The sequence below is a fragment of the Archocentrus centrarchus genome, chromosome 4 (assembly GCF_007364275.1).
Source record: "Archocentrus centrarchus isolate MPI-CPG fArcCen1 chromosome 4, fArcCen1, whole genome shotgun sequence".
Taxonomy (NCBI): domain Eukaryota; kingdom Metazoa; phylum Chordata; class Actinopteri; order Cichliformes; family Cichlidae; genus Archocentrus; species Archocentrus centrarchus.
In genome coordinates this window covers 7,670,607-7,696,582 of record NC_044349.1, presented here as the reverse complement: position 1 = coordinate 7,696,582, position 25,976 = coordinate 7,670,607, and the positions used below count along the sequence as shown (strand labels likewise).

General features: G+C 39.8%; 1 protein-coding gene across 13 annotated transcripts; it reads left to right on the top strand.

The window, feature by feature from the left end:
* The first annotated feature begins 11,639 nt into the window (after positions 1–11,639).
* Positions 11,640–25,445, top strand: fxr1 (FMR1 autosomal homolog 1). Of its 13 annotated transcripts, none has more exons than XM_030727033.1 (19): positions 11,640–11,766; positions 15,939–15,991; positions 16,097–16,190; positions 16,292–16,363; positions 16,459–16,607; positions 16,739–16,832; positions 17,124–17,240; positions 18,250–18,420; positions 19,728–19,806; positions 20,074–20,183; positions 20,333–20,428; positions 21,076–21,207; positions 21,342–21,564; positions 21,722–21,815; positions 21,962–22,068; positions 22,174–22,383; positions 22,603–22,719; positions 23,407–23,489; positions 23,602–25,445. In XM_030727033.1, the coding sequence occupies exons 1-19, from the start codon at positions 11,716–11,718 to the stop codon at positions 23,788–23,790; spliced, it is 2,241 nt and encodes a 746-aa protein (XP_030582893.1). In that variant the 5' UTR covers positions 11,640–11,715; the 3' UTR covers positions 23,791–25,445. The 13 variants fall into 13 exon arrangements, with proteins under 13 accessions (XP_030582893.1, XP_030582891.1, XP_030582894.1 ...); XM_030727031.1 differs by having other exon boundaries at positions 11,641–11,766; positions 21,339–21,564; XM_030727034.1 differs by having other exon boundaries at positions 11,642–11,766; positions 20,342–20,428; positions 21,339–21,564.
* The last annotated feature ends 531 nt before the right edge of the window (positions 25,446–25,976 follow it).

The window sequence follows — 25,976 nt, the reverse complement described above, 5'->3', positions numbered from 1 at the left end:
GTATTTGCAAACTATAGGCTAATATATCATTTAGGGACATTATATGGTGACATAACGACATGATAATTTCAACTTCAGAAATCCTGTCAAGAACTGAAGGGCCCATCTTCAGAAGGCAGAAAAATTCTTTACTGTTACAACTATAAACACTGTTTTGACATAATTGCTGCCCTGAGAGTGCATGAAGTGGAGAGTGTACCTCATTTATTAGAGTCTTAGCGTCCCCAAGGGGCTGTTTTCCTCACAGCGAGCAGTCATTAGAAAGCACATACACACAGCAGGAAGCCTCAAGACCAAATGCAAACATGTTAGCGCATCATTATTGTGTGTATCCTCTGAGCTGTCCCTCACAGCCTAATGCTGTATTGTTTCATTTATTTCTTCTGATGGATTTTGGCAGAGGTATTCACTGTTCCACATTTATTGCTCTGTACATACAGTACAAACTTTTTTTAAAATATAAAATGCACAAAGCTTAATGTGTTGTTCTCATAATACAGTTTTGACAGCTCTATTGTCAGCAGGTGGGCAATCTCTTCTGTCTTTCCTCGCAGCCGGGCGGTTTTTAATTCCACACAGTGTCAGGATGTAACCTTCGAGTGTTCAGCTCACAACCAATTTAGATTTTTTTTCACCTAATGAGTTTGTGTGTTGTTGTTGTTGGTGTGTTATTTTTCTCCGCTCTCTCGCTCATTATTGAATCAGAGCCACAAAGGAGGCAAGGGTTCAGACTAGAGAGAGACTGTACAGCCAGCCATCAGAACATCCTTCAACTCATGTGGATAAAAAGGATGAATGTTCTGGAAGTGTTCAAGGCCAGAGTGAGAGATGAGAGGAATCTGTTGATTTGCTAATGGAGCAGAGGTGGCAGAGAACATACAGCACCCTTTGAACAAAAACACTTCTGCCATGACCTGTTTTTTTTTTTTTTTTTTTAACAAAAATAATTTTTACACTTTGCTTCTGTTTCCTCTCGCCTTTCACAATTTTCATCATTCCCTCTATATTCATCTGTATGCATAAATAAATATTTCAGTCGCCACTTATGACTGATATTTTCTAAGTCTTCAGCATTCTATTGTTATAACCTCAGTTACTCTGAAGATGCGGGGACAAGCACATTGTGCGCCCAAAGGAAATTTCCTTCCAACAACAAAATGACATTCAGATACAAAACAGTCACACGCGCCCGAGTGTACAAACGTACGCTCGAACACACACGTGCATTCTCCCATTGGTATACAAGTGTGTAGTAGCATGCACGCAGATAGACACTTGGGAAAATGGATGTTCTCACAAAGCTTTCAAAATTCCATTACACTGAAAAACTCCCCCTCAAAAAAAAAAAGAAAAAGGATTTGGGTTAATTTAGTAAATACAGGGTCAGAGCTGCCACAAGAGCTGAGAGGAGCTGAGGTGCATCTGCACGGGCTTTGGTGTGTTTGCACATGTGTGTGCGCGGGAAAGAATCGCTGACTGTGTGAAGCAGGGAGTCCTGGCAGCAGCAGCAGCAGCAGCAGCAGCAGTCTAAACCCAGCCACACTCTCCAGAGATAGCGCTTCTTTCTCATTTGCTCTGGCCCTATTTTAATAATAGCTGTGCATAAGTAATTTCTAAGAGGCCAGGCAGGCACATGGGCACGGGTGGGGGGAAATTAAACTCATTTTATCTGTGAGCAGGTGGATTCCTATTTATCATTAACATGCATAGAATTTGCACAATGTTATTTCTTGCTGCTTCTACTGATGGCACGTCATCCAAATAATGTCAGAGGAGGGTCTGCCTTTTTTTTTTTTTTTGCTTATGCTGGAGTGAAATTCATAGATAAAGGTACTAGGGAGCTTTTTTTCTCGCAATTTTCTGCAAACGGAAACTAATTCTGGGAAGCTTCTTATTACAGTGCAGGCTCATTTGGTTTGCATTAAAAGAGGGACAGGAGCGACATTAGGATTTCTGCCAGATTTCCCGGAGATGCTCCAACATTCACTCTTATATCATTAGTAACGCTCCTCCCCCCTGCCTTTTTTTTTTTTTTTTAACAGAAGCCCCTTTTCCACTTTTAACTGGCATTAAACAATCTCAACTCATTATTGGCCCAATAATAAAACTGGAATAAATGTGACTTCCTGATTTAGATCCTATCAAAATATTGGAATGTAAATGTGTAATTTTGAACGCATGATATGGAGGTTAATAATTGCTGGATATTCTCTGTGTGATTTTAGCATAATTCAACAGCAGGATTATTTGTCGTTCATTTAAAATTACGATTGTTCTTTCTTCATCTCTTTGGATTGATAATATTTTTTTGTTGCAGCTCTTTGGGAGCTGTTTCTAGTTTAAAAATATATGTATTTTATTCTTATGCCATATATTTTTATAGGTCAGATCTCATATTGATCAGCTTTAATGTGAAATCTTCAGATTAATGGATTTTGCCTGATCATTGAGTTTACCAATAAAGATCCAAGAAGCAGAGAATTTCTGATCAAAAGACAGAAAACAGTCAATCGATTAAAGTTTTTTGTTCTTTAATTTTGTAGTTTTAAGCATCAAACTTTATATTTCTGTGCTATCTCCTCAAAACACTTTGCAAATCAATCTTTCAAAATGAAAACCCCACAAACATGATATGAAACTAAAAATCAAAGCGCATTTAACTGAGCCCTCTTCAGTCACCCTTCCTGTCACCTCTGCACCCCATGTTGTTGTCATGTAGTGGAACAACATCACACGGTGCACTTTGCAGAGGGGGGATCATGGGAGATGCGTGTGCAGGCGGGATTATACTCTCTGTGACCAGTCATTCACACCAGTGTTTACGGCGATGAGGAGTGAGATGATGATGTGTGTCTCTGTCTCCTTTTCTCTTCCCCTGACAAATAACAGCATGGCAGCTCATGGCAGCTTCCACAGCTCCTCCTGACAGCCAGCCAAGCAGCCAAGCAGGCAGGCAGTCAGCCATTGTTTTGTAATGTGTTTCACTCTGCCAGCGCTGATCCTTGCTAAGGTACTTACCACGCCATTGTTGTCTAAGTATGCTATTTTCTGGCTGGGCACCTCCACTATAGAATAGGGTGCTTTCTCCCCCCTTTTTTTTTTATTTTTTTTTTTTTTTTTTTTTTTTCAAAAGAGAGGTTTGTTACAGTCACCGTCATACTAATCCTGGTGTGTGATATGTATATGTGTCAACACAGAGAAAGAGAGAGGGAGAGAGGGGAGTCTTAACCCATGAGAGAAGTGGTGCGAATGGCACAGAGAGAGAGAGATAGACAGACAAGTCCCATTCAGTCTTTACTGTCCTCCATGACATCAAATTACTGTTTATCAAAATAAGACGAGCAGTATAATAAGGATACTTTAGGAGTGTATCGTCTAATGCGTCTCAAACGTGTACAGGCCTTATGGCATTTCCACAGAAACATTCACCAGAAGATTAACAGAGCAGGTCAGAGGAGGACTTTGAGCTGCAGCGGGGATTGATTATTAATTTATGCGGTAAAGAGTCTTGTTGCAGCGACGCCAAAGAGCGCTGCCATTGTTTGATCCTAAAACTTATAATTAGACATTATGCTAAATGTTTATTCGGTTTACTACAGAGAATTAGATGAGAAAGTTGACACCATCTTTCCAGTAAATGTGAACTTGGCTTAACATAGTTGGAGGAAGAAGCTAGCCTGGCCCAAGTTGGGTGTCAGTCTAAATTAATTCTGAACAAGAATCTTTAACTATTTACTGAGTCAACATAGCTTGATGTTTACTCAGCTGAGCAATTTTATTTTAGATTCAACCACATATAGATTCAAAGGGACCAACAACTACGACCTACGTAGCAAATTTGCATCACCTTTCAGCAAATTTAATTTACCTACTAATGGTCCAAATGTATTTGGGGGCCAAAATAAAGACAAAAGTAAGAATATGCATATAAAAATACAAGAATCAGCTATATGTGGAGTTTATTTACAATTGTAGAATAATAATTCCTCAAAAAAAAACAAACCAAAAAAAAAACGAATCTCAGAGACAATCCCGATCACATGCCCACAGTGTGGCTGCATCGGCTACACCATAAAATACATTTTAACTGCGGCATTTCTCTCTGTGACAAATCGCTGCACAATCTCCACTTTGATTAATCGCCACTCAGGGACCTTTTATTTTCCCATTTCTGGTTAACTGTGCATATTTCACTCAGCCATTCTGACAGTGGAACAGAAAATCTGTGGGAGCATTAATAAGCTTAATATAGAAACATATTTGAACCCTGGCCCTCCACTAAGTAGATTATAAACATTTATTATTGCATGTTATCATAATATCCTGCACAGCATATTGCAAAACTTCTGTGGGCCAGTTTTTCTCCCGGTGCAGTGGAAGATCATAGTTAATTCAGCAGCGTTATGGTAATGTAGAGGTCCCTATCGGTCCCAGCATCACACATACTAACAAGCTTAGGATAAGCCCAGCCTGGAATGGTATGAGGTTTGAATTTCTGGAACCAGTGCGGTCTCTGCAGCCAAATCTCACTTCAGCAGAAACCAGTGGGGTGATTCCTCTGCTTAAAAAAATTAGTGCTAGTGCATATATTTTTTTTGCAAGGAAAGGAGGTTTGATACCTCGCGAGGGGAGAAAAAAAAATGCACTGTATGTAAAAAAAATATATATATATTTTAAGGATGGCAAAAATCGTCTTGAGAGGGCTAATCAGCTGGCAACTCTGAAAAGCCTGTAAGGTGCATTAAGAGATTTATACACAGCGCAGGGGTAAAGCCTCACAACATTGTTGACTCATTTAAAGATGCCAACATCTCAACTTTGTGCACTGCTAACAAATGCACACATGTTAAGTTGGTGTACTCTGCACTTCTCCTGTCTCTGTAAATCGGAGTGTATCTGCCATAAGCATGTTATGCCCTGGGGCTCATCAGTACCATGTGATCCCAGGCAGAGCTGCCACTATGAGACAACATGCTAAATCCTGTTTGTGAGACTTGACTGCTCTCAGCTCTTAGACTAATCTAACCACCCTCAACCTCCAACACCGGAGAGGAGCGTCTGTCGATCCGTGCGGAGGGGAGGGAAGCGGAGTGGAGAAGAAGGTGCTGAGCAGTTGGGAAAACAGTGCATTCATGTTTTTTTTTTTTCCATCAGTTTAAGAGAAATGAAGAGTGCAGAGGAAATTTTTACTCTATATTTCAGGCATTTAAGCATAACTGTACATAAAAGACTATTAATGAAGCAACCACAAAGATGATTATGCCTAACACAACACTAATTGTGACTTCCTTCAATTCACATTATTCAAGTGCCAAAACCTTCTTCATCCTGCAGCCGTCAGAATGTCAGAATCGCAAACTTGTCAAACTGGATGTGCTGTATGTTCATCACTGCATCTATGATACAGTTCTATTCATAAAATGTTATCAAACTATATCAAATTATCAGTGAAACACAGTGGTCATTTCATCAAAGGTATACCTGCACAACATAATCTGGTGCACAGGATGAATTCCTGTATGACCACAGAGTTTTGCTTTTACACTGAACCATAAGACAGAGTGGCCGTAGTTGTATTTTGCACTGCATTCATTTACTTCATAGGTTCTCAGTCCTCCACAAAGTTTGTACCAAACATCAACTCTCTGATCCAGGCTGACATCTTGTCACTCACAGATGAACTGAGGCGGATATAAAGTTAGTATTTGTCTCACTTTTAGTCTCTTTTGCTGTTTCGGTTAACGGTCTTTCTCTTTGTCTGTCCCTGTCTGTGTCTGTCTGTCTTTCATTTCTCTCTAAATGATAATTCAGAACATCACAGATTTGGCACTTGTAGCAGGTCTCGCAGAAAAATTAATTAATGCAAACTCCAAGTGCTATCAAAATTATACATTTGGAGCGAGTGCAGATACAGAGAAAGAGAGCGAGGGAGAGAGAGAGAGAGAGAGATGTGAGGACGTTCTGGTCTCATTAAGAGAGCAGGCAGAGTGGAATTAGTCTGAATATAATGACAGGCCACACTATCTCATGTAAAAACAGCCCTGTTTTCCTCTCTCATTCATTGGCACTAGTAATTAGTTTTGGCCCTAAAACTGTCACCCTTTACTCTAGAAAAGGCAGATGTGATTTGAGGTGCAATTTAATCTTGCTTTAATGAAGAACTAATGGACGCATTGCAAATTACTTTTTCTCCCCCTCCTCTTCCAACCCTCCGTGTGATTGAACAGGGGGGGAAAAAAAAATCTATTTCCTGCTTTTGAAAAGATCAAGAGTATCTTTGATAATGGTGAGAGCGTCACCGGCAGCTTCATTGCATCGAGCCAACAAGCTCTTTTAGCCGAATCACAATTCAGTGGAGAGGAGGCCACAATTAGTGACAAAGCACAGAGAGCGCTGTGGGGCCCGGCCAAGCAGAAAGCCTCCCGGTGCTCCAGGCTCCTTGTTAGAAACAGGCCCTGGAGGTGTCACACAGGAACAATGAGGCCTGATAAATTACCCCTCAAAAAAAAAAAAAAAAATATGTACTACTAATTTTCAATTACACCTATAATGCATTCCCGATTGGAAAGTGAAATTGGACATGTGTGGAAGAGAACAAACAGCCATAGGCTTAACACTCCTCTCTCTGTTTGTGACACTGGCACTTACTAAGGGCTTATGATATCCAGGGTGTATTAGCAATAAATGACACAGTGTTTAATATGGCAGCTCGCTGGTGATTTCGCTCCACAGATACAGAAAGAGAAACCTGGAGAGGAGGGAGCAAATATTGGTCTCCAATAATATCTTGTCATTACGTTAGATTTTTGTCAAAGGATAATCACTGGGAAAGAGACAAAATTGCATTCTTATCTTATTTAACCCAATTTCCAAAATGATGTTGTTGTTTGGAAAATGAACATTTGTACAGGCCTCTTTCAGAAGAGAGAAAAGAGAGGATGTGTATGTATGTCTCTGTGTGTGTGTGTGTGTGTGTGTGTGTGTGTGTGTGTGTGTGTGTGTGTGTGTGTGTGTGTGTGTGTGTGTGTGTGTGTGTGTGTGGGAGCAGCTCGCTAAACCACTTAAGGGGCACTGTGTTTCAAACTGGCATCGCTAACGGATGATGTTGTAGAGAATATATCAAGGCCAAATAATAGTCCTTGAAATGGGTGAAAGGGGATGTGAGAACTGAGGAGGGTCAGACATGTGGAACATGTGTATCTGTCTTTTTTGCGTGTGTGTGTGTGTGTGTGTGTGTATGTGTACGTGTATTTGACTACAGCCAGAGCAAGAAGGCAGAAAGCCTAATGGGAGTGGGCTTAACTCCTGCACACAGCCTCGCTACATATCTGATTACTGGGACCAGTAATTTTCTTTCCTTAAATAAGGAAGAAATTGGATAGGATGAATGAAATTTGGCTGTCATATTGCAATGATGGTGCAGCAGGGAGATTATGTGTTTCACATAATCGTTCATCATTTCCCAACCAGTGTTCGGGCTTAGCATAATGGAATTGGTAAACTGGTTTAAATCAGAACGTGAGGACAGACTATCAGGCAGACTGTGAGGGTCTGTGGTAATGTCTTCAGACCAAACAGAATATTTTCACCACAGAGCTGCACACGAGCTGAATTACACACAGTGCAAATACTACAGGAACACGGCGTTTTCATCTCCGGCTCATCATAGTGTCAGAACACATCAAAAGATACCTCAGCGTAACCTATTTTTATTTTTTCTTCTGTGTAAAAAAAAAAACAAAAAAAACCTTCTTGATTCAGATTCATGCATCTGGTTTTATGTTTTTTAATGCATGCACTGATTTAAAACTAAACAGCATACTTCATTTGTCATTTCACCGAACAGCACAGTGTACTGTGTAAGTCTTATTCTGAAAGCATTAAGGCTTTGAGCCACAGCCACTTCAATAAATCACACACGAAAGAGGAAAAAAACAGAAAACTGTAATTAACAAATTGACTAATTATTATAAATCTACACCACCGAGTGCTCTTGCATGTTTTTGGTATGTTGATTTAAATTCAACATATGATTATTATACTGCATATTGCACATTATGTGCAACATACGGGTAACAGTGTGCTGTTGGAATAAATGCATATACTATATATTTTAACACTTTACATTTTTCTTTATTGAATTGTATTTGGCCATTTCAAAGCAATAAATGCCACAGTCAGTTTCATTTTTTTTCCAGGCATGTATCAGCACAACTCTTTAAAAAGGCATTCTGGAATAAAGAAAATCTAGATACCATTTCAAATAAATGGTTGGCATTTATAGTGTAAATTATTATATAATAAAGATTTTTATCTGACAAATGAACACTGTCATTTTAATATTAACTTTAACCTTAAAAATAACAATAATAATAACAAACTTCCATTGTCACACAGCACCTTTTGAAGTGTTAAAAGCACCACTTACTGAGTCAGCATGTCTTCACATTTTCAAACATTAATTACAAGCAATGACGATTAGAAGACAAATGTTTACTTTGTATGTCTTTTAGTTTATTTTCATTACAAATAAAGATCACTGTTGTATTCCCATCAATCTGAGAATGTTTACGGAGTGAAAACATTAGGAGTGAAAACATTTTCCAGTCATTTTAGATGTCCCCAGAATTTTGTTGTAACTGATCTTTTTGTTTTTATAACTAAAGAAAGATCAAAGTGACATTTCCCAACTGATGCAACTTAAAACTGTTCTCCATTCAACATTACATGCAAGCAAACGCTGAACAAAAACAATATACTAACATAGAAATATCAGTATATACCATGCACACACTGATATTATATTGCTAGGGCTGATTTTAACATATAGTTTATCTCTTGTGCAGTCTGATGGTGGTGCCAGAAATAATCCGGTATACACTGTACAGGGATAAGAGAATACCTAATCACCACTAGGTGTCACAGTGGCTGTTTGTAAAAGATGAGCCAGTAACTGCTCTCTGTTTGTCTGCCACTCTGTGCAGTCTTACAGTCTGCCGGGGAGCTTTAGAAGAATGAAACCTGATTTAAAAGATACACTCAAATTAGTCATGTTTTTCAGTGAAAGCAGGGATAAAATAATATTGGACTCAAGCACCATTAGCTGGAAGCAAATGTCACCTGCAATGGATGTAAAAGTATTTTCAGTACTTCAGTACAAGTTTGAAGATTTGGGGGTAGCTGTTTTGCATTACACAGCTTTGATACAGTTTCCTTTGTGCCAGATATTTGAACATCTGTTAACAAAGTAGTGTGAAACTGGCTATCTGTGATAAATCATTTTACAAATGAGCCAAACTTACTCATCTGAGGGGAAAAATGTAATGCAGACTATTACGTTACTCCTCAGAAAATACACTGGGGGGGAGAGACCTGCTAAAGACTTCTTGCCATTTTTTTCTGCACCGCAAAATAATGATAATAATACAACTCTGAATTTTAGAAGGCTATATCTTTCTATATCTATTTGTGAGTACAAAGCAGTTTGTTTGAACGTGGTAAGCATGGTGATTATTCATTATGCTGTATTACACACCAATATCTGTCGGTCACCTGATTCAAGATACTTCATTGTAATTTCTGCAGTTGCAAGGCACAACAGAAACAAAATGGTGTTTCGCCTGGAACGAAACAGTGCAAATAAGTGCAAATAAAGTTAAAAGCAATCTAACAAAAACATAAATATACTAAGATATAAAAATAGCAATAAGGCCAGCAGCCAGCAGCATTCATACTGAGTAGTGAGAGCCTGTGTGTTGAAGTGCATATGCTGTACTGTGCAATTAAGATCGTGTAAATGTTCAAAATGGTCACCGTTTGTTTAGTGCTCTCACAGCCTGTGGGAAGAAGCTGCTGAAAACTCTGCTGGATCAACAGCTGACTGATAACAGAAACATTGAGTCTATCAATAATGTGCTGTCCCACAAGTTTCTTAAACAGTTTTCAGAGAAAGACATTTGTTGTGTCTTGCACAATATTTTGATATTATTACAATTAACATTGCCAACCTGTGTGCATGCCTAGTGGCTATTGTAGGGGCTTTTTTTTTTCAGGCATACCAATCATTTTAGTTACTACTGTCATCATTCTGGAAGAATGAACTTTCATCAGGACCACAAATGCTTCACTGAAGGACAAATGTCATCACTCTGTGTGACTTTGAAGTGACTTGTACGTACAATGGCAATACAAGGACTGAAAAGGGATTCACTGGACCAAATCCACACCTGTAAAAAAAGAGCCGAGCAACCAGAACTCTTCACAAAGATGAGGTGAAGTCCCTGTATTCTTCTTCTTCTTTTTTTTTTTTTCCTTCTAAGGCACCACAAGTTTGCCTTTTCAGACCTATTCATCAGACTGTTTAATTTTCCCCTGCTGTTCAGTACTTTGCTGCATTTTTATACCTGTGAAGATGAAGTTCCTGAGGTACAGCTGAATTAAAAAAAAATTGGTTTAAATGCTACAGATTTAAAAACTAATAAATGATGCCACACAGCCAGTCATGTTATCAAACTCTAACCACAGGTGAACAAAGTGGTTAACCCTTTTGCCACAACTCCCATTATCACTAAAACATACTCAAACATCAGAGGAACCACATTTGCCAAAAAGTGATCAACTCCATTATTACATTACATATTTTTATTAACAGACTACTACTGATGGTGTGGCGTAGTAAATAAATAAAAGACACCTACATTCATACTCTGTTAGTGCAGTTATTAATTTCATACAAATTTGTAATTAATTACAGTAGAGTTCAGGAAAGTAATAGTAACAATTTGTCCTGTCTGCCTATGATTTCCCCTCCTCGAGCCTGGTTCTGCAGGAGGGTTTCTTCCTGTTAAAATGGAGCTCTTCTGTTCCACTGTCGCCTAATGCTTGCTTATAGGGGATGATCTTATTGTTGGGGTTTTCTCTCTAACACTGTAGGAGCTTTACCTTAGAGTTTGAAGTGCCTTGAGGCAACTGTTGTTGTGATTTGGTGCTATGTAACTGAATCAAATTCAATTTGAAGTGTACTGACTGTACACTTCAAAGTTGTTTTTTACTCCACTACATTTCCAGGGGAAATATTGGTCCTAAATATCATATAATCAGATCCAAATGAAGGCATCATGAGAATAAATAATTTTATCTATCACAGTTACAGTTACTTTTCGTGCTATTATCCCTCCACCCTGGTTCTGCAAGGAAACATTGTTCTGGGAAACAGAGGGATTTTCAAACTAAAAACACTGTGTCAGCTATCTTGATTATGCCAGTGTGCTTTGATTAACTCAGCCTGATTGTGGAATGTACTGTATTATTGCACATAATGAGGATTTTGTCATCCCAGCTCTTTTAATGGTCACTATGGACAGGAGGAGTGACTACGAATGTACACAAGTCAGCAGTTAAACTCTTTGCTGTCCAAAGAGCATTCCTATTTTGTACTTTCACTTTTGATTCCTTAAGTTATCATTTTATTTTAATACGGTTTTGAATGTACAACTTTTACTTGTATTGAGTTGTATTTCATCACACTGTTGCTAAGTTGGGAATAGCCCACTTTTTTGGCAACAAGAGGCTTATTGCACTCCCCATCTTATTTAAAACAAACGTTTTAGTAGCTTAGGTTTAGTGAGTGTAGAACTGTGAAAGCAGTGTTCAAACTTCAGTCCTCTTGATGCTTGAAGGCGCACCTGTCGTCCCAACATCCTTTGCGTTTCCAATATGGAAGAACTGGCGGTGGAGGTCCGTGGCTCCAACGGGGCTTATTACAAGGTAAAAACCGGCTTATCAATACAGTTTCAAGCGTAAAAGTTTTTCATACGGTACAGTATGCTAGTTTAAGTCCGATGGACTGTGCCAGCATGCTCCGAGTTGCTCTGGACGTACCCGAGGGTTCGCTATTAGCTTGTACTAGCTGTGTTAGCCAAAATTAGCGAGCTAAGCTAGCGTGGCTCCCAAGTCTTCGCCAGATGACACCTTTTTGTGGCAACCTTACTTTTAAACCCAGCTTGGGAGAACCACAGCCTCGCGTGGGATAACTCGGATACATAACACAGGACAACTGTTATTAATTTTACTTGACTTCCTGTGTAGCTTTCTCGAGCTAAAGGTTAGCTAGCGTGCTAGTTGCTTAACTGTTGACGTCAAGAGATGTTGCTGAAGTAAGTTGTATGTGCAGCCGATAATTTCTTTGCTGTTCTTTATAACTGCTATCACAGCACCGGAGGTCCAGCCCATTATACGGACATGTAGTTTTTTAAAGTGTGCAGTCTTCTGAAGGCACCGTAGCTGGTTATGCCAGCGATTTTGAAGTCTCTCTGCACAGACTCCACGACTGACTGTCGCTGTCTATTATTCGATACTTCATCATGCCGAAGCTATTTTTTCGTATGTGTGAGCCATCTGTTCCTTGTCAATCCCGACCAGCTGGCATGCCGAGTCGGTCACTGATACCATCGACTTAAAAGCTATTTCTAGACGTGCTGCCCAATAACACTCTCGCCCCGTCTCCTCTCCCCTCAGTCTCATTTTTGTCCCGACTTACATTTTATTTCTTGTCTCACCTCCACAGTCAAGTCTGCTTCTGTACTACTGCGCTTTCATGCTGTCCTCGTTGCTTTTAACCAAACCTAGGTTCATAGGTGACTCTGTCCAGTCTGCCCAGACTTAGTCTTGAACTCTTTAGACGTATGGATGTGGCTTTCTTAAACTGTAACCCACACCCACCTTCTCAAAAGAGAGACACATGGCTTAAAGAAAAGTTGCTGAACACAGGGTTCAGTACATTCAAGTCTGGTGTGGAGAGTGGGGTACCTTTCATGTTTACGTGATCACCTGCCAAAAAGTGATTTCTAATGTTTCTATGTGGTTTTTTTTTTTTTTTTTTATGTGTAATGTCTTTGGTTATATTCACAAATATACTATAGTCAACAGGATTTATGAAGGGCTTATATATAAAATGAAGAAATTATCTGTTTTGGAACTATCTTTATGACTGCATTATTGTACCTACATTATAATTATCCAGTCCTTTTTGGCCACTTAAAATATCTCTAAAGAACTGTGATATTTGTTGCAATTTCTGCTGCTCTCTTGGCCAGAAATCTCATAAAAAGACATTTTTAATGTCAGTGACAGTGACAGTGAAAGTCATTGCAGTTTCTACTTTGTGACAGGAATCTGTTTCTCACTCAAAGTGACTTCTTATAATTCATGAGACATATATTTGACATATGTTTCGCAGATTATAGGCCAAAAATTCATTTTCACCAGGTAAAATACAGGTAATCATTTTTTGGCAAATACCGGAAATCACTTTGTGGCACAACACCTGTACCCTGCGGTACCTTTTTTTTTTTCTTGTTAGTTTATTCATTTTGAAATTCAACATTGTCTCTTGCAAAATAAGTTCATACTTCTCAAATGAAACATTTTGTTATTTATTTACAACATTTTACACACTAAATCAGTTGTCTTCTGACAGTGACTGTGATGTTGATGTCACTGTCACAGTGTTTGCATACCATAATTTTAGATAGTAATGCTAGACTATTATTGGTTTCACACAATCTCACATAATGTAAGATAGTATGTTTATGATTGTTCACTGTAAATAGCATGCTAATAAGAAATTTCTGTGCAACCAGTGTTCAATAAACCAACACAGTGAAAAAAGCCCATTTCTCTGACAAGAAGTTATGTACTCAGTGCGACTGGTGTGTTCATATTGCCCATCAAAAAACGCTGGTAGTTGTGATGTATCTGCAAAAGACAGTAGAAGAATACACAGCAACTGGACTACACCAAGTCATTTTTATGCAAATGTTTTTCTTTAAAACTGTAAAATTACAGCCCCACCTCTCAGGTTGTGTTAGTTTAAAACCTAGAAATATTTGTTGGAAAAATAATCGTTTATTGTTACACTTACAATACTCAGTATCCTCTGTGCTTTCATTAGGTAAATAGTTAATGCCGCAGTTAATTTTAAAGCCTTGTTTAAATAAAATTAAAACAATCAATCAAACAAAAAAAACAACCAAAACTCATTTTAGTCTAGTGGTCTGTGTAATAGTGAAGCTGCAAGGGGTAGAGGTAGTGAAGGAAGATGAGTTTAAACCATCCCAAGCAACAAACAGTGCACAAAAGAGGTGAAGAACAGAGTGCAGGCAGGGTGGAGTGGGTGGAGATGAGTGTCGGGGTGATTTGTGGCAGAAGGATAGCAGCAAGAGTGAAAGGGAAGGTTCACAAGATGGTAGTGAGACCTGCTGGTTTGGTTTAGAGCCAGTGGCACTAACAAAAAGACAGGGGGCTGAGCTGGAGGTGGCAGAGTTGAAGATGCTAAGATTTTCATTGGGATGGACAAGATTAGACATGTATACAAGTACCGTATTTTCCGGACTATAAGTCGCACTTTTTTTCATAGTTTGGCCGGGGGTACGACTTATACTCCAGAGCGACTTATGTGAAATTATTAACACATTAACCAAAATACTCCAGCCACTTGACATCTCCGTGAACCGGTGTTGTGCAAAATTCTGTTCCCCCGCGAAAATCTGTTCCCCCTGTGTCGGGAGCGCGAACTGCAGCCAGAGAGGCTGATGCGACTGTCTTCACGGCCCTTCTGATCGATTTCTCGATAAAACGACACTGTAAAAGACTTGCTCGTAAATTAATTTGTTATAGTCCAGTGCGACTTATATATGTTTTTTCTTCTTTATTATGCATTTTTTGGCTGGTGCGACTTTATACTCTGGAGCGACTTATAGTCTGAAAAATACGGTATGAAGACATGAGAGACAGCTCAGGTTGAACAGTTTGGAGACAAAGTTAGAGAGGCAAGACTGAGATTGTTTCGACATGTGCATAGGAGGGATAGTGGATATATTGGACAAAACAAGGCAGGAGGAAAAGAGGAAGACCACAGAGAAAATTAATGGATGTAATGAAGAAGGACATGCAGAGGAGGATGTTATGTAGGCAGATGATCCACTGTGGTGACCCCTAAAGGAAACAGGTGGAAGAAGAGGTCTTCATTTATTGCGTTCAGATTTTATTGACCCAGTTTTTAAGAGCTCTGTGCTGAGATTCAACCACAATGCGATGGTTATTATAGTTTTTCATCCATATGAGCGATTAATGCCATCCGTAATCAGTTTACTAATAGACAAATACCTTACTGTTATTTTGAAAATTTACCTGCTACTTCCTAGCTAGCCCTGGCTGTTTTCACCACCTTTTTTCCCTCATTATCAGCTGGCTTGCTGCTCAGGTTGCTGTTGTGGTGGTCATCAATATCAGTTGGCTGCTAATTAACCTCCAACTCCTGGAAGTTGGAGTGAACCTGTGGGAGGCTAGGCTATTTGGTTATTAAATTAGTTGCAGAAGAGCAAATCATTTTAATACCCAGATAATATAAACACATGATTTAAATTTTTTTAAGAAAGTCAGTGCATGCCTTTCATGCACCCAAGCTCAAGTTCACTTATGTGCATGCACATGCCCACCTCCTGCAACAAATTGAATCTAAATCTGCGGGAAATTTAGTTATGTTCAGTATTACTCTTTGTACTGTCACACTGTATTCTAGTGTTTAACAAATGTGTTCAATCCGTTTCCTTCCATGTAATGTTTTTAAGTATTTAAATCAATTTTTGTGCACATTCTTGTATATCAGCAGTTTTCTTCAATGTTTGTCAGTGCTTTGCATGTCTTAGCATGTTACTGCCAGTGTTAGACAGATGCAACAGTGGCTAACCCTCAGCAGGAGCATGCACCCTGTCACCAATGTGTATACACTTTGTGTACATGCACAAGATAAACAAAATGGGGTCCTATACCCAAAATATCCCTTTCACTGCTAGACAAAAAAAAAAAAACACTCCACAGGTAGTCTTTAAAAGCAGAAACTATATTTAAACCCATATCTGTGTCTGTCCATCCTGCAGGGCTTTGTCAAAGATATCCACGATGACTCTCTCACCATTGCCTTTGAGAACAAGTGAGTCTTTATTTTATGTCAAGTTGGACATTTTAAGACAAATGTAGGTCCACTATGTATAGGCAAGTTTAAAAAAAAAAAAAAAAATGGTTTCTATTTTATCAGTTGGCAGCCAGAACGCCAGGTGCCCTTCAGTGATGTCAGGATGTCCCCACCTGCTGATGTCAAGAAGGAGATTGGAGAGGGTGAAGAGGTGGAGGTGAGGACATGGTTATAGGTTCTTTTTTTTCCTTTCCTCGTGTCCTTGCCTGTTCCTTTCTATGTGTGTCTTATGCTGCTTCTGATTAAATCTCCTGGCAGATCTTTTCCAGAGCCACTGAACTCGAGCCGTGTGGGTGGTGGTTGGCTAAAGTCCGCATGGTGAAGGGAGATGTGAGTAAAACATTTTCTTTTGCACATGTGACTTTAAACACTAAGAATAATATCTTAATGATTCAGTTTTTTGTTGAACCTGTTCATATTTCCAGTTCTATGTGATTGAGTACGCGGCCTGTGACGCCACCTTCAACGAAATAGTGACCTTTGAACGTCTGCGTCCGGTCAACACCAACAAGGCCATCACCAAGAACTCCTTTCACAAGTGCTTTGTCCCTGTTCCTCAGGATCTACAAGAAGCGTGCGTACAGCACCTTTACAGGAACAAAATTAGATAGTCATTAGCAATGACAGTGTGTGTATATGGACTAAAGCCTTTTTTTTTTTGTAGGTGTTTTATTGTCTGTGTCGTTTTTTTTTTCCTATTAACAGGTGCCAGAGTGAAAATGCTCATAAGGACTTCAAGAAAGCTGTGGGAGCCTCTTGTATCTCATACTGCCCTGAGACCAGCCAGCTGGTGATTCTGGTAACTGACTTTGTGTAATTTTGTGGTGACATGTGGATATGTACAATGGCACCTAGACTACTGGATGATGTGCTACACCTTTGTCCTGCCCTCCATATGTGTATAAAAGATGACTCAGCTATTCCTTTCTTTTTAGTCATCATGAACAAAGGAGTTGCCCTGCATATTTGCCGAGCATAATTATTTTCATTTCCTCTGTGTGTGTGTGTGTGTGTGTGTGTGTGTGTGTGTGTGTGTGTGTGTGTGTGCGTGTGCGTGTGTGTGTGCGTGTGCGTGTGTGTGTGCGTGTAGTCCATTAACGAGACGACAGTGAAGCGCGTGTCTTTGTTGAGTGACATGCACCTGCGCAGCCTCAGAACCAAGCTACTTCTAATGTCACGCAACCAGGAGGCCACAAAACACCTTGAGGTAGGGTGACAGCAAGGAAAAAAACTGTTACTGAAGTGACCTGGGGTTACTGTATGCACTGTAGTGGCCTTGGAACAATATTTTAGCAGTTCAGGCCAGTTATTATAGTAAATGGTAAAATGCAATTGTACTGCATAAAGTTTCCTAAAACAACAGCAAAACTAAACTTTTTATTGGTTTACAGTGTTGCTTATAATTTTATTGTACCAATTACTGTTGGGCAGTTATCTCTATAGACTAATTGTTGTATCATTCCCCAATAACGGAGCTGGGAGAGTGGGGTTAACATAGTTTGGTGCACCTTCTGTAATGCATACTGTGTGGCCCAAACACAAAAAGAACAGAAGAGTGCTGCTGCTGTGAGGGAGAGGCATGGACTGGGGAATTTATTTCCTGATTCCAGTTTGAAGAGAAATAACATAAGCTATTCCAGCAGTATGCCCTTTACATACAGAGGTGGATGAGCCTGCCTTTTTTCTTTTCTAAACTTTTCTTTCAACAAACTTGTTCAGTCTGTTTTTTTGTGTAAGATAGCTCACCTGTCTCTCCTCCACCCTTCTATGTGGAAAAGCTGACATGAAACTATAGTGAAGCTGATAAAGTTAATCATGAATCTGATGATAATGTTTACTAAAATATAATGCATTAATGGAAAAACAAGACAATAAAATGCCTCGATTGTCAAGCTATTAGTAATTACTGTGATTATTGTCAGTCCCTGAGCTCAGCATCCATCGACACAACCATATTATCAAAGATGTTCTAATAATCTTATAATCTTAACCCCTGTAAGGTTGAGCGTTTTGTATTTGAATTTAATGTCAGAGCAGAATGTTCAGATATTTTACAGATATCAAAGTGATTACTACAGTTAAATGAAAAGTAAACACATTATCCTGTTTCAGACACTGCAGGAAATCTACAGGAAAACTGATTTGAGTTCATAGATTGTGACTTAACGAAAATGAACTTCACAGGTGTAACCGTTTCCTTGTTTCCTTTTTTGCAGAACTCGAGGCAGTTGGTGTCATCTTTCCAGGAGGAGTTTACGGTGAGATTGGATCTGATGGGCCTGGCCATTGGCAGCCATGGCAGCAACATTCAGCAAGCTCGGAAGGTTCCAGGTGTAACTGCCATTGAGCTGGATGAGGAGTCAGGCAATTTCAGGATTTATGGGGAGGTAGGGTGGTGTGTGGCCCTCAAGCAAATACAGAAATGGTGGTTACTGGGGTGCATGTATAGTAGAAATTGCCGAAGTCAGATTCAAATGGCCTATGGAATTTTATCCGACTTGTAAAAAAAATCTGTCTTATGTGTAAGTTGGATAAAATCCAATTCTTCAGAATTCTTCAAAATATCAGACAGTTTGTGGTCTTATATCGGATTTCGTGGCAGTGGCTTTCTGCTTCATCCCTGGATTTGCTTCCGCAAATTTTATAATCTCATATTTTTGCTTGTGTGTACGAGTTTGTAGCTTACGCTTGACTCCTGCTCTTGTCATGATTGTCTCCGGTGAATGAACTGATTCGCCCAAAGTAGCCAATCCAGGCATCACGTGACTATGTAGACACTCAAGCGATCTCCAGGCGTTTAGTGTGTGTAGCTGTGCATGAACGAGCCGATGCATGGAGTTTGCATAGATATTGGAATTGGGTGTGGTGGCAGCTGAGGAGGGCTTTAGCGCTAAACTCACCTGACTTATGCAATCTCATTTAATTGGAAATGCGTTACTGTGAGACCGGATTTTTCATTCGAGGTAGCTGAAAATCCGACTTGTACGATCCGGTTTAGGTGATATTTTTTATTGGAATTAACCTGCAGAAACCACTAGAGCGAAAATCCGATTTGTGTGACTTCGACATAGGCGATGTCTACTGTATAAGCAAAGTAAAAGTAAAAAAAACAAAAACTCAGTAAGTAGTTTGCATTTTATTTAATTTAACTTGGTGAGTGTGAGCACAGGTGAACACATTAAGAGGCGAATTGGCTGTTTCTGTTAGTCTTTCAAAATAAGTGTTCGTAAACGAACCATCAACAGGGTTTTTTTTCTAAACACCAAAATGAGGAAGTAATAACATCTTTGTTATGAACTTATTATGTTTTTAGTTGATAGGATGTCTTTCCTGCACAGACTTTGAGGACACTGTAAGAAGTCCATAACATGGCAGGTTATGTGTGATTTAATACAAAAATGCTGACATGAAATTGTATTTGTTAAGTCTCTTGTTTTTGATAATGGCCTCACATGCAGAATGTTAGATGTGAATGAGTGGAGACAAGTGTTTACAATGAGAGAAACAGTGTGAGATTATGTGGACTTGCTCTTTAAGTAGCGTGCAGCATACTGTAAGTGTTCCATTGTCTACTTTCTTTACTGTGGTTTTCTATACATGATTGTATTTAGTACATGCAGATGGTCACTGTGGCCTATGCATGAGTTTCAGCTGAGTGTGTAACACATGTAAGTGACCCTGTGTCTTCCTTTAGACAGCAGAGGCAGTGAAGAAGGCCAGGAACTACTTGGAGTTTGTAGAGGATTCAGTCCAGGTGCCAAGGAACCTTGTTGGTATGTAAATTCAACAACTTTTGAGATGGTTTGAAAAACAAAAACCTGCGGTTTAAGAATGACATCTTAAGTTGGTATTTATTACCAGAAATGAAATTCAGGACAATATTTCTGTAACTTAGAAGCAACAGAAATCCCTTTCATAACAGAAACTGAAATTGCTTTCATATGCTGTGGTTATATACCCTCAGTCCCACTAGTTTCTCATCTTTTTGGCTTAAGCTTCTGCTTCTGACCTTTTCACCTTTCCCTGCTTGGTGTCTTTAGGCAAAGTGATTGGTAAAAATGGTAAGGTCATCCAGGAGATAGTCGATAAGTCCGGGGTGGTGCGTGTCAGGATAGAAGGAGACAACGATACCAAGCAGCCCAGACAGGAAGTAAGCCTGCTACTGCAACATGTTTACTCCCTACTAATAAAACACTGTTTAATGTTCCAGATGTTTAGAAGTCGATACAGGCAGTGCACACACTGTCATTTAGTCCAGACAGTCCCATACTAACATGTGTGTCCTGTTTTTCTGATTTGTTGACACAGGGAATGGTCCCATTCACCTTTGTCGGTACTAAGGAGAGCATTGGCAACGTTCAGGTCTTGCTGGAGTACCACATCTCTTACTTAAATGTATGAACACCTTTGTGTGCGAGAGTGTACGTGTGTTTTGATGCGTGCGTGTGTGGTGTTGCTTTTGCCAACTGTTTTTCTTCATCAAGTTCTGCAGTGTGAATTCACAGCTGTCTCAAGCTGCTTTTAATGTCCATCTGCTTTTAAGGGCACAAGACTAATGACTCTGCTTGGCCTATAGCATATAAACAGTGCATGATAAGCATTGCTCCATCAATATTGCTTCTAGTATGTGCTTTGCAGATACTGTTCTCAGATGTGTTATTATAATTTATCATATTTAATTTGATTTGAATATTAAATGCAAAAGGAGGGAGAATATGTTTGCATGAAGAAAAAAGAATCTCAAATTTTGTCAAACTATTTCATATTGAAGGCCACTGCTTTAGTTCACATAATGGCCTCCATCCTTATTGACGAGCTGGATTTTATTTTACTGCCAACTCGGTCTTTAGTCTGCATCATGAATTGAAAATTTTATACAAGTAATTCCAAATAATCATAGATAAATTAAATTTGCTTATCTGCAGTCTGTATTTTGCTATGTATCCATTTTGCGCTGTGTGTTTGTGTGTGTCCTGTGCTGTTTGCATGTTTTGTGCTGCGTCGGTGCTTCGTGTGTATTTTGTTTTGCACCATTTTTGTAGGACATGGTGGAGCTACTTGCAGAGGGCCAGCAGCTAGAGGAAGAGCTGAGGCAGATTGTGGATTATACACAGGGAAGCAGCCTAGCAAGATTCAGAATAAACAGCGCAAGGCTAACTGGATGTGATGTAGATGTGTGTATGATGATTGTGCCTGTGTACACAGTGATGGCTGTCTGAAAACAAAATTCTCAGATGTGCTTTTATTTAAAAATGTTAAATCCTGCTATTTTTCCCGTGTTATTTATCTTCTACCTTTGCTCTAGGAGGTGGAGCAGCTTCGTCTGGAAAGGATGCAGATTGATGAACAGTTGCGTCAGATAACCCAGGGGCACCGACCAGTTGACAGGGACAGAGGAGAGAGGGGGGAGAGAGGAGGCGGACATAATGCAGAAAACAGTGCCAATGCTTCCTCTACATCCTTGCATGGCAGTCGCTCGTACAACAGTCGAGGCCGTGGACGCAGGGGCCACAACTACAGCAGCGGATACGGTATGCGCCTTTAAGAATTAAACTGTAATTGTTGCCACTCGTGCAAAAAAAAATCACATATAAAATCACGCAGGAGTTAAAATGTATATTGTCTCCCTGTTTGTTCTACCCTTTTGTGGTCTTTTTTGTCTTCTCACGTGTGTCTGCTCACACTCAGGCAACGCCTCAGAGCACTCCAACGCATCTGAGACCGATTCCGAGCGCAAGGACGAGCTTAGTGACTGGTCCCTGGCTGGAGAGGACCAGGAAAGGTGAACTTATTTTCTATACTCAGACTCATATGTGTATATGTTTAGTTCTTCTTGGTACCAGTGGATACTACATTATCTCAGCTGTCTGTCAAAACCTTGCTTGCTGTTGTGTGCAATCAGTTTCATTTGGTTTGGTGTATTTACAGGGAGCGTGAGAGAGGCCCACGGCCACAGAGAGATGGGCGCAGAAGGCCAGGACCCGGCCGAGGAAGAGGAAGGGGAAGAGGAGGAAGAGGTTACAGTAACAGCTCTGGTAAAATTCACAATTTAAGGACTATAGGGACGATCGAAGTTATAAATTTCTCTTGTTACAGTCTTTATGATTGAATTGTCTGTTAATCTGATCCTAAATGTGCAGCAGGGCCTCGTGACCATGAGGACAATCATGCATACGGAGCTTTGGAGATAAACACAGAGACCGACCAGACAGCTGATACTGATGCTAGTGAGTCCAACTTGCCTGCAAACCGCCGCCGAAGATCTCGGCGACGCAGAACAGATGATGACACCACTCTAATGGATGGCATGAGCGAGTCAGACAACGCCTCTATGAGTGAAAATGGAATAGGTATGGATGTTGATATAAATATATATTTTTTCGACAGGTACCACACACACAGTCTCACACAGTGTATTTAAGTAATACCTACTGCTGATTTGAGCTGTGCACTGCATCATTTCTAAGTTTAAATGTAAAGGGAGCCAGCGCAGCTCAAAATTAGACGTCTGGTTTGAAGGCAATTTAAGCCCCCCAATCTCTCTCTTTGTGATGACCTGACACCCTTAGATGACCAGGAAGCTAAACCTCAGCGTCGTAATCGTAGCCGACGTCGCCGAAACCGTCTGCCTGAAGAGAGGCAGCCAGGTAACCAGGCAGCTGCAGCTCCTAGTGTGCCCTCCTCCAGTGAGCACTCCGAATGACTTGATTAAAAAGCCTTGTGTTTGTTTGTGTTCCACCAACAATGTACTAAACAAAAACTTTCAGAGCTACAGAAAACTGAGCATTCATGTCCTTGTTGGCTTTTGCTGAAGGATTAAGTATGACTGGTTGACAGTTATGCCTGTTGTTAATTTAATACTATTATACTGTTATTGTAATACAGGATTTTCTAACAAAGTTTGGTACAAGTATGCATTTTTCTTGTGTTATTTCATTAGCATAATACTTTTTTACTAACTTGGTCGCAACTTGCTTTTGCTTTGTCAGGCTGACATTAACAGCAGTTGCAATCCAGGTTTGTTTAGTTATCATAGTAAACTGGCTCTAACATATTTTGGAGTAATCTTGACTCTAAAATGAGTAATTATTTTAAAAAAATGTTCTCAGGCTGTAAAACGGACACACTTTATTTAACTGTGTAAATGGTTTTGTACACAGGTTTAATAATACCTCACTTCATGTTGCAAATGCCACTGTTGTTGTGTTGTGTGTGTGTGTTTCACTAATTTACAGGAACTGTGACAAAAGAGGTTGAAATCCTGATTAAGTTTTGACCATCTAGATTGAATTTGTTCAGCATTCCTCTGCACTGATATGAAGGACTGTCTGCATTGACTTCACTGGCTTGTTTTCTCTGGTGTATTTGTGTAGTTACTGTGGCCGACTACATATCCAGGGCTGAATCTCAGAGCAGACAGCTGACTGCCAAGGACTCCCAGATAAACAAGGATGTGGTGAGTACTTAGTTTGTGATGCACTCACTTCTTGCTCCTCAGTGGTGATTTTGTGTGAATCCATTCATTTATCGTCTTTTCTCTTCTCTGTTTGTCTCTTCTTTCTGTTTAGGGTCAGGTGGATGTCATCGCTGAACACAGCCCAAACTCTGCCCCGGCAACCACTAATGGCTCAAACAGTGCTGCCGACGGTGACGGCAACAATGACACAAGAGCTCACGGGTCTTCCTCTGAGAAGCCCGCCAACGTCTCCTACAAGGGGGACCCTAACCCACAAGCTGTTGTTAATGGACTCTCTTAGTCAGTGCAAAGAAAATGGTTTCAAATATTTGAACTTCTTTGGCCGCACTTGATTGAATCTCCATGACTGGAGCAGCCTCAGAAGTGAACCTTAATATTTAAACAAGCACTGTTCTTTTTTTCTTTTTACATTTTGCAAATATTTGAGACCTGTTCCGCTGTGCAAATTTCAGAGGTCTGAACCTTAACCTCCCCTTTACACCTGTTCTGTCCACTATTCATTTTACTACTTTTTTTTTTAAACAATAGTTCTTCCTGTATGAGCTTGCCAAAGATAGTCAAAAACACAAACTTATAGACATGTACACGAACTGTACTTCTCAATCCACTCTTCGCTGAGAGCTCAGGGAGAGGCTGGACTGAGTACAATATTTATAAAATCAGACAGGGATTCCACTCAAACCCATACTGTGGTATGAATGCAGCAGTTCTTTTCTATTGGTAGAAACATCACAGCAGGGTTTTAAAACAAACAAACAACAAAAAAAAAACATCTGCCTTTTACCAGGTGGACCCAGAAAGTTGCTTCCACAAACTTATTTCAGTGTAAATGAAATGTTCTGCATGAGCAGTACCACAGTGCAGATAGGTTTGTGGGAAACCCAAGTATGTTTGACATACACGTGATTAGCTGTCGTGCCTTGAGAGTAGATTCAACATGTCGTTGCCTGGCTCTGCACACCTTCTGAAATCCTTTCACCTGTTTCTGTGTTAGCCGTTGGTCTTTATCTGCCACAGTGGAACCAGTTATGGCGTCTCCATGTGCTAAATGTTCTCTTATGGTACTGCGGACAGGTGAAGGCAACCACTGAAACACCCTAAAAGGATTTCAGAGGCATCTTTTTAAAATCAGGAGTGTCTGTTTTTTGTTGGGGTGGGGTGGGGTGGGGGGGGGTAATCCAGTTATCTAAAATATATCTGTTGAAGAGTTTCACATTAGCTGCTTCCTGTTTTTCCAATATGCAACCACTTTGGTCACAGAAGAAATGCTTTTACAGCATGTCTGGAAAAGATGGTAGAAGAGTTGTTTTCTTTGCACTGAAACATAACCTTTTTCTGTTTAAAAAAAAGTGATTGTAGTTGAGTCTGGAAACTGGCCTGTTACTGTTTAGTGCTGGACTGATATGTACCATCAGTGCTGGGTTTCTTGGAAACATCTCATTCCGAAATATTGTTTCATTAAGTACAACACAAGTTATTATTTATGCTGATTTTTAATCCCCCCCCCCCCCTCATTGGGAATTCAGTTAAATCCGAGATTCTCTTGTAAGAACCATCCACTGTGGTGTTGAGATGTTTCCAGAAAACCAGGCCCACGTGACGATGTCATTTTCATGGTTCTTCCACACTGGCTGGCTGGAAACTGGTCATGACTGTTCCACTAAGGAAGGAATAATATTTGGTTTATTTATTTTTAAGAAAATGTACAGTATTTAAAAAACAAAACAAAACAATCTCTTCTTTTTCTTGACACTAACATGCGATACCTAGAGATTTTCTTTTGGGACAAATGACAATTTGGACTACTGAGAGTTGTGACAAGTGTTTTTGTTGGGTCAAATACAGTATAGTTTTCTTTCTTTCTTTTTTTTTTTTTTTAAAGGATCGTCTGGTTGGTTGATGTGCAATATGTTTTGTATGCAGGTGGTTCTTAAATAAACTCGATCTTTCATGTAGATCTAAAACCTATCTCTGCCTCGCTGTACAAACACTTCCCAGGAATGCTGTGTTGCTGTAAAACTTTAATGTGTATCCATGAGTGAAGATTCCCCACATCTGATTTGGATAGTGAACACGACATCAGTATACTGGTGCAGTCATTAGAGAAAGAAGAGTAGAAGGGTGCGTTTTGTTTTACAATTTCAAAGTGATCCAGATCTGCACCAAAATGTTCCAGCTCGTTTTAGTCATCGTCTACCTCTAGACCAAGTTTAATGAAAATTGGCTTGTTTTTGTATTATCCTTCTGCTAGAAAAATGGTGCTGGAAATGCTGATTATTTTAAATAACTGAAACACTGTATAGATACAAAGCAGGAGTCCTTCACTGGCCGTGGTTTGTCTGTGACAGCTGTGTAGCTGTTTTATAAGTTAAATACTTTTGCAAAGGGTACATGTTCAATTTCAGCTCTCAACGAGCCTCGTCTCTCCTCTGCCCTCCTGATGCACCTTTGGGTGTTAGACAGCCT